The sequence below is a fragment of the Choloepus didactylus genome, chromosome 11, assembly GCF_015220235.1.
Source record: "Choloepus didactylus isolate mChoDid1 chromosome 11, mChoDid1.pri, whole genome shotgun sequence".
NCBI lineage: Eukaryota > Metazoa > Chordata > Mammalia > Pilosa > Megalonychidae > Choloepus > Choloepus didactylus.
In genome coordinates, this window is record NC_051317.1 from 79,539,303 (window position 1) to 79,547,317 (window position 8,015).

At 39.1% G+C, this 8,015-nt stretch overlaps 1 protein-coding gene across 1 annotated transcript; it reads left to right on the forward strand.

Moving 5' to 3' along the window:
- Positions 1–2,975: 2,975 nt before the first annotated feature.
- Positions 2,976–3,512, forward strand: LOC119506063 (GA-binding protein subunit beta-2-like). The gene has a single exon (XM_037798954.1). The coding sequence runs from the start codon at positions 2,976–2,978 to the stop codon at positions 3,510–3,512; it is 537 nt and encodes a 178-aa protein (XP_037654882.1).
- The last annotated feature ends 4,503 nt before the right edge of the window (positions 3,513–8,015 follow it).

An 8,015-nucleotide genomic window follows, 5' to 3' on the forward strand; every position in this document is an offset into this window, starting at 1 on the left:
AGATGTGCTACCTAGTGTAATACTTCGAACTTACAGGTAGGTTTTGCCAAGGTCTTTGAATCTCCAGCTCAAAAGTGCCTAGGATTGACTTTCACATAATTTACAGAGCTGTTGAATCTACTTTATCAGTCAGCATTTGGAAATAATGTCTTAGTAGAAATTTGGGTCTCTGAAGATAAGTGTTCAATGATGATGGTACAGTGGACATATCTAGAACCATGTTTCTATAAATGCATTTAGTGCAGTGAGTTTCCATGGAATATAAGCTCCTTGTCTTCAAAGTTGTCAAAAATTTAGTGAGGAGGTTTTTGTTCCTGATCTTATTCAAGGATGAGGCAAGCAAATGCTGTCATTTAGGGATTTTAAATGGGGATTATCTTAGTTTCCCAGGCTGCTAAAACAAATACCACACAGTGGATTGGCTTAAAAAATGGGGATTTATTGGCTCACAGTTTTGAGGCCAAGAGCAGTCCAAAATTGAGGCAGTGGCAAGGCAATGCTTTCTTCTGAAGACGGGTGTTCTGGGGCTGGCTGCCGACAACCCTTCCATTCCTTGGTTTTCTACATCACATGGCAATGTCCTCTCCTTTCTCTTCTAGGTTCTGTTGACTTCTGGATTCTGGCTCCTCCCCATAACTTTCTTTCACTATTACTGAATTTCTTCTGCTTATAAAGGACTTCTGTAAACCAGATTAAAACCCTGCCTCATTTAGTTGGGCCACACTTTAATAACTAAGAATAGTATCAAGAGATCCTATTTACAGTGAATTCACACCCACAGGAATGGAATTAAGAATAAGAACATATTTTTTTCTGGGGTACATAATTTAACCTAACACAGGGATTTTAAGTGAGGAAGAGAAACTCTCATCTCTCAACATTTCTTCATAGGCAAAGAGTCAAGGTTACTTGTGAGAAACTGGAATTTCTCCAAAGATGGTAATTTCTGGTATACTAACTAGTGACTCAATATGCCAACAGTTTCTGGAGAAAAAATTCAATTTTATTTAGTAGTCCTACCATTTTCATTTCCAGTTTAAGACTTATGTCAAGAGATTAGTCATAGATATTTTGCTCCTCCCAGAAGCATGTGACTGTGCTATTTGGGGCCAGAGGATGGATTCCAAAAAATGTTCCAATTCTGTTTGAAAGAGACATGATATTACAAAGCAAGAAATCTGGTTTTCTAATATTAAAAGGAACATTGTCTATTAACCAAGGGAATGGTTTCCTTGGGAGCTTGTTGATCTTGTCCTTTGGTCCTTTGGTATAAATGAAAATTAGCTATCCTGAAAAATATTTAACAAGTTATTGGAATAATCTAAGGATCTTCTGATGTCTACAGTACGGAGAGTTATCATCCCAGGGAAGGTGTAGCTAACATAGATGGGGAAGGTTGACATGAAGGTCATAAATCTTCTGGAGGAAGTAATCAGGGAAAAGTACCAAACTCAGTTTTGTACTTCAGTAGTATTGTGGAGGAGAGATCTCTTATGGGTTCTATTTTTGAGACGATATTTCAAGAAATGAGAAATTAAGTATGAATAACCAATAGGCTTATTTTACACCAGAAAGTCACCTCAAATTATATGGACCTGGAATGTATGGGCTTTAAGACTAGATAACAGGGAATTGAAAGTGCTCAGCTAGAAGTAAAAGGGGTGGGGGTAAGGATCCCTGTCTAATGTCAGAATGTCAGCTTGTTAGTCATGCTGTAAAAGAGGTTTTCAGGTGAGCAGAATCTTTAATGTTTAGAAGAGAGCTTTAACCTGGCAACCTCCAGCCTCTCTGAATTTAAGTCAGGTTCTAAAGTGCATGCATGTGTATAATGGGGGAGGGCTAGAAAGGTAAGAATGAAACCAAGACATTAAGAGAAAAAGTGTTGGGTAAACCTAAGGAGAGAAGAATCTCAGAGAGGCTGAGATTTTGTCACCTCAAATAAAAATGCCTTCAGGAAAAATTTCCAACAGCTCCACATACTTTCACCATATTAATTAAATTAAATAACATGAATAGACAAGTCACTTCGCTGAAAACCTGGGCTCTGGGATTAAGGAGAGGGAGAAGGAGAAATTTTTATTTCATATGGAGTTAGATGAGCCCAGATATTTTCTTTTATGGATGGAGTCTTTCTTGAATGTCATTAGAAACCCAATGGTGTAAAATTCCAACTAATAAATGTAGAAGAAAAAATATTTGACATCACCATAGTAATAAATGTTTCAAGCAAGAATTCTAAAATGGTTGCTAGACCTGGTGGTCTAAAATGGAATGAGAAACAGGATATTTAAATAGTTTCAAAGTATATCCTCATAAGACACTTATTAGTTACAAAGGGGAAAAAAATACCTTTGTAGTGGAGAAACCTGGAAGACAGCACCTTAGCCAAGTGATGAAAGTATCTGTGATGGGTTAAAAATGGAAAGGCTATTGAGAAGCTCGGAGAAGTTGGGAATTTAGGGAACTGTCTTCCTCCACCCCTCTTCAAATCACAGGGTTAGCTGATGGCAGAGCTGGGATCTGCACCACTTCTCCAGGCTTGCAGATTTGGACTCTCCTATAGCACATATAGGAACCTCTTTGGCTCCAAATGGTGAATTATAACTCTTCTTCCCCTGAGGAACAAAACAACACTTATTAATACGAAAATGCAAGCAGAACCTGGGATTGGTCAGACCTAAATTCAGTATCAGTCTGCCAATTTCTAGCTCTTTGGATCTTATGCACGCTATATAATCTGTCTAAGCCTCCATTGCTGCATTAAAATATAGCATTTTGTTGCCTCCATTTCTCCACGAGGGGGGGTTAAAGGCTCCCAAAATATGCATATATGAAAAGGCCAAAAAGTTACCGTCACTGACAGGGACTCTTAGCTAGAGAAGGGAACGGGACCAAACTGGCGGGCTCGGTGAAAGTGCAGCCGGCAGCGTTCCAGACGAGGAGCTTCCTGAAAACTTTTGTTCCTATGCCTAAAGATGTCGTTGGTGGACTTGGGGAAGAGGTTACTAGAAGCAGCAAGAAAAGGCGAAGATGATGAAGTGAGAACATTGATGGCAAACAGTGCCCCGTTTACCACAGACTGGCTTGGAACATCACCCCTCCACCTTGCAGCCCAGTATGGTCATTATTCCACAGCAGAAGTGCTCCTTCTAGCAGGAGTTAGCAGGGATGCCCAGACCAAAGTGGACAGGACCCCCTTGCACATGGCTGCAGCTGATGGACATGCACACATCGTGGAACTCCTTGTTAGGAATGATGCAGATGTGAATGCCAAAGATATGTTGAAGATGACAGCTTTGCATTGGGCCACTGAGCACCACCATCAAGATGTTGTAGAGCTACTTATCAAGTATGGAGCTGATGTCCATGCTTTCAGCAAATTTGATAAATCTGCCTTTGACATAGCCCTGGAGAAGAACAATGCTGAGATTCTGGTCATCCTCCAGGTGTGGTTTTTTTACACTCCCCAGAGTATACTTCAGTTGAAGTTAAAGTATTTCTGTAGGAGCTGAATCAAAACTGAATTTTCCATATCTTATGAAAGTAGTATTTCTAATATGTCTCAATTTTGTGACTCAGTGCCATTTAAAATAATAATAACAATAATATTCTATGAAGCCCTGAAATAGTCATTGTTCATAAAGAACAATGTTATGGCCAATCCATGAAAATTTCCCTTTCAAAGTTTGAGTTGAGACAGTATAAAAAGCAACTTTATGTTTTCTGAATATACGTCAACAGATATGAGGCTGTACATAGCTCTAAAGCATATTGGGTCATAAGGAAGCCAACCCAGAATTAAAAATTAGCTTTAAGTATTTCATTCATTCATTTTTAAAGCAGGCAGTTGTATATCAGGCACTGTTCTAGGTTGGGAACAATAGGATGAGGGATAAAAAGATTAATAAACATAGCTGTGCCCTCAGAGTGCTCACAGCATGATGGCACAAAAAGACAGGAAATGAAGCCTTACAGTACTACAAGATAAGTAGATACGTAGCAGGTGTTACAGCAGCACAGCGGAGGGAATATTAATGATGCTTAAGGAGAAGCTTAAACTGTACGTAAAATTTGGCCTGAAGTCTTGGAGGACAAGTAGGCAAAGAAGTGAGAAAATGATATTCTACGCTAGGAGGAGAATAAATCAAAGAGAGGTGTCTTGGTGACATGAAATGTTCAGAAAATATTCAGGAAAGAGTAAATAATTCTGTGACAAGAGAATGGGCAAAAGAAGTAAAGTTTGGAGGGGGCAGGAACTAAGGCTTGAGAGTTGGCTGGACACTGAATGTAGAGGTGTGGCATGGCATGCTATGGAGTTTGGATTATTTTGTGGGCAATGGGGATCCAATAAAAGCTTTTAAATAGAGAACTGATGTGAATAGATTTGCTTTAGAAAAATATTGGCATGTGGCACACAGGCTAAAAAGAGGAGACAGGGCTGAAGAACCATTTAGTGACTTGCATTAATGCAGGCAAGAGCCAATGAAATCTTGAACTAAGGAAATAACAAAAGAGGATAGAAGAAGAGGCAGATACAAGAAGGAATTTAACAGTAATCAGAGAATGAGTAATCTGTTTCAACTAAAGCTCTTAGTCAAGGGGACAATAACATATGGAAAATAGGTAGCCATCCCCACCTGGGGAATTCTTGACATTATCTCAAGCATTAGGGACTCCCAATTTAATAAGCCAAGCCCTCAATGTTGAGGCTTGCCCTTATGAAACTTATTTCTGCAATGGCAAAGCTAAGTGTACATATAATGCCTAAGAGTCACGCCAGAGAACCTCTTTTGTTGCTTAGACATGGCCTCTCTCTAAGCTAACTACAAATAAACTCACTACCCTCCCTGCTGCAAGGGACATGACTTCCAGGGTGTAAGTTTCCCTGGCCACGTGGGACATGACTACCAGGAATGAGCCCGGCCCTGGCATCATGGGGTTGAGAATGCCTCCTTGACAAAAAGGTGGAAAAGAAATGATATAAAAGAAAGTTTCAGTGGCTAAAAGATTTCAAATGAGTCAAGAGGTAATTCTGGAAGTTACTCTTAATGCAAGCTTCAGCCAGATTTTGCAGTTTGCCACAGTGTGCCAAGCGCCAACCAACAGTATTCCTGAAAACTCTGAAAGATACCCTGGGCTCTATCTAAGACTCTATTAAAGTTTTACTTAGTAAGTTTATTTTTTCAGAAACTTAAGGCCTCCAGATTGTTCCTATGCCAGATAAGCCCTGAAACTCAGAGGTACCAGTCTCTCCAAGAACATAAACCAGTTTCATTCCTCTACCCCATAAGATCTATATCCTTTCCAGCGAGAAGTTAAAATGGTCATTTCCCAGATATCCCTGAAGGTTTGTAGAGGGCGATTAAGGTAGCATGCATGAAGTCCACCTTCAGCTATGCTGGAGATGTGCAACATGGCCGCCAGGGCTGATACAACAATAGCTTAAGTTACCCTCAGCCTTCTTTACAGAAGTAGTTCACGCCAAAAGTGCTAGTTCGCGCCAAAAATACTAACCCTACATCTGCCATCTGCCCTAGCAACAGCAGCCACCAATCCTAGACCGCCACGAGCCCTTGCTAGCCACTTCCCCTTCTCCTAGAGTATATATGCTCTGCCTCTTCAATAAAGTTTTGCAGCTTGATCAGGATATTTGTCTTGCTGTCGTTCTTCGTGTCTCTTGTCCCATACCATTCCTCCCTCACAGGATTTGGAGCCTCCGTTGATCGTCCCGCGGGCCGGGACAAAGGTTCAAATGAATATTCAAATGAAAGGGAGGAGGTATAACTGAGAAATTAGGATTTAACAAATGATTATGACTCCTCACTCATTATATAGCTATTTCTTTTCAGTTTCTAGTGTATTAGAATAGCCAGAAGGAAATACCTGAAATTGTTGAACTGTAATCCAGTAGCCTTTATCTTTGATAATGATTGTATAACTACATAGCTTTCATCATGTGACCATGTGATTGTAAAAACCTTGTGACTGACACTCCCTTTATCCAGTGTATGGGTAGATGAGTAAGAAAATCAAGACATGCATGAAAAAAAAATAGAAGGTAAAATATAGAATATATTTCACTTGTAGATATGCATTTGACATAGTCAGTTTATTGCCATGTCAATATTCAAAATGGCATGCCTAGCAATTTCCAGGCCTCTCAAGAAAGCATCGAAGTCCTTACTGACCAATCTCCTTGGGACATCAGTGGATTCTAGTTCAGGATAGAATATTAGGCAATCAAAAACTTCTAAAATGTGCCTAATAAAATCTGTAGCCATGAAACAAAGGAATTTTTTTGGCTGGAAACTTGGCACGTATTCCAGAAGCTTACTTCTACTTGCTTTGTAAATAAGTGGTAGTTCACCCATTCTAAACTTGGCATAATCAGTAACTATTTGCTTCATAAACAAATAAAGTACTTACAAAGTGCTTTATAAAATATACTTATAAATTACATGTTTACAATCATAAAACAGTTGAAACAAGGCAATCCAGGATTTTCCTTATCCATTTATTTAACCAAAACTCATAGACAATACCTAACTTTTATGAAGCCCCCAAATACATGCCAGGCACTGTGCTACACACTTTGTGTAACTTGCAAGAGGAAGGGGGAGGGAGACCATGCAGAAAGAAGAGAAGGCAGTGAGATCACAGAGGCAGATTGGAGTGATGTGGCCACAAGTCGAGGAACGGTGGCAGCCCTGGAAGGTGGGAGAGAAAGCAAGGATTCTACCCTAGAGCCTCCAGAGAGAGCAGGGCCCTGCTGCCATCTCGACTTTTCAGATTTCAGACTTCTCGCTTCCAGAATTGTGAGAGAATAAATGTCTGTTGTTTTAAGCCACCAAGTTTGTGGTAAATTGTTACAGCAGACATAGGAAATTAATACAACGAGAAAGGATAAAACTCTATCTGCTTTTCTAAGGAAAGAGCTAACAGTTCTAAGAGAAAGAAATTTTTTTAATTTTTGGTTATTTAAAGGCATCAGGTCAAGACCCAGCAGCTAATTTCCAGTTTAAATGATGACTAGATGACTAAATGACATCACAGTACAAAATACTGTATATTTCTACAAATAGAAAAATATGCTATCACACGTATTCAGTGAACTGGAACAGCAAAATCCAAACTGCCTACAAAAAAGCTGGTGGGAAATGCTTGAGCTGACTGTTGAATCTAGTTGCCATTGAGATTACAACTTAAGAGACCCCAAGAAAGCAGGGGTGGGGTGAGGCGGCAGTAACCTTGAAAATAACTACACTGATCTTTCCCTGCTCAGTAACTTAAAGGACAAAAGTTCAATGATCCCATTTTACTCCGTTCAGTTACAATAAATTAATTTCTATCCTATGGGTAAATGTGTTCACAATTTCTTAAAGTGTAATTGCTGTCTTGAGCAATAAACCCGGATTCTGGGAGGAGAGCTAATTAGACAAAATTCATAACACAGAATATAACTTGATTGTATTATTTTCTAAATGTGACTCTAGATGCCAGTGTCTGCACTGCAGCAGCAAACAGAAACAAGGATGGCTGATCTTCCATCCACAACAGCACAATGGCTAGAATGCAATTACTGGATTTATGCAAATGAAAAAAGACATCATGAACCTAACAACCAGAACACTCTGCTTTTTAAGGATTCTAAATGATCTAAACAAGCACTGGAATGAAAGTCACTCAATTAGCTTTGTACTCTACTTGGAAGAGATTTGTGCTTTATAGAATTCAATTCTTACTTTGTTCACACATTCTTGAAATGAACAACAATTTCTCTAAATTCGTGAAAGGCTTTCATTTCGAAATCTGATAATTTACTTTCTCTGTGTAATCATGTTTAATTCTTCAGGATACAAGATTTTTGTCAAAAGTTTTTGTGGTTTAGCTTTTCCCATTTATGCAGATATAATAATATAGTGAAAGGCAAGAATGTTCCTTGTTTATCTTGGTAGGTTAGCATGGCATGTTTCGCAAAAATAGTGAGTTTATTCTGGGATAAGAAAATATTTTTA

Bases quoted from the DNA above. Each gene is read 5' to 3' on its own strand.
- LOC119506063 (XM_037798954.1), top strand. From the start codon at position 2,976: ATGTCGTTGGTGGACTTGGGGAAGAGGTTACTAGAAGCAGCAAGAAAA.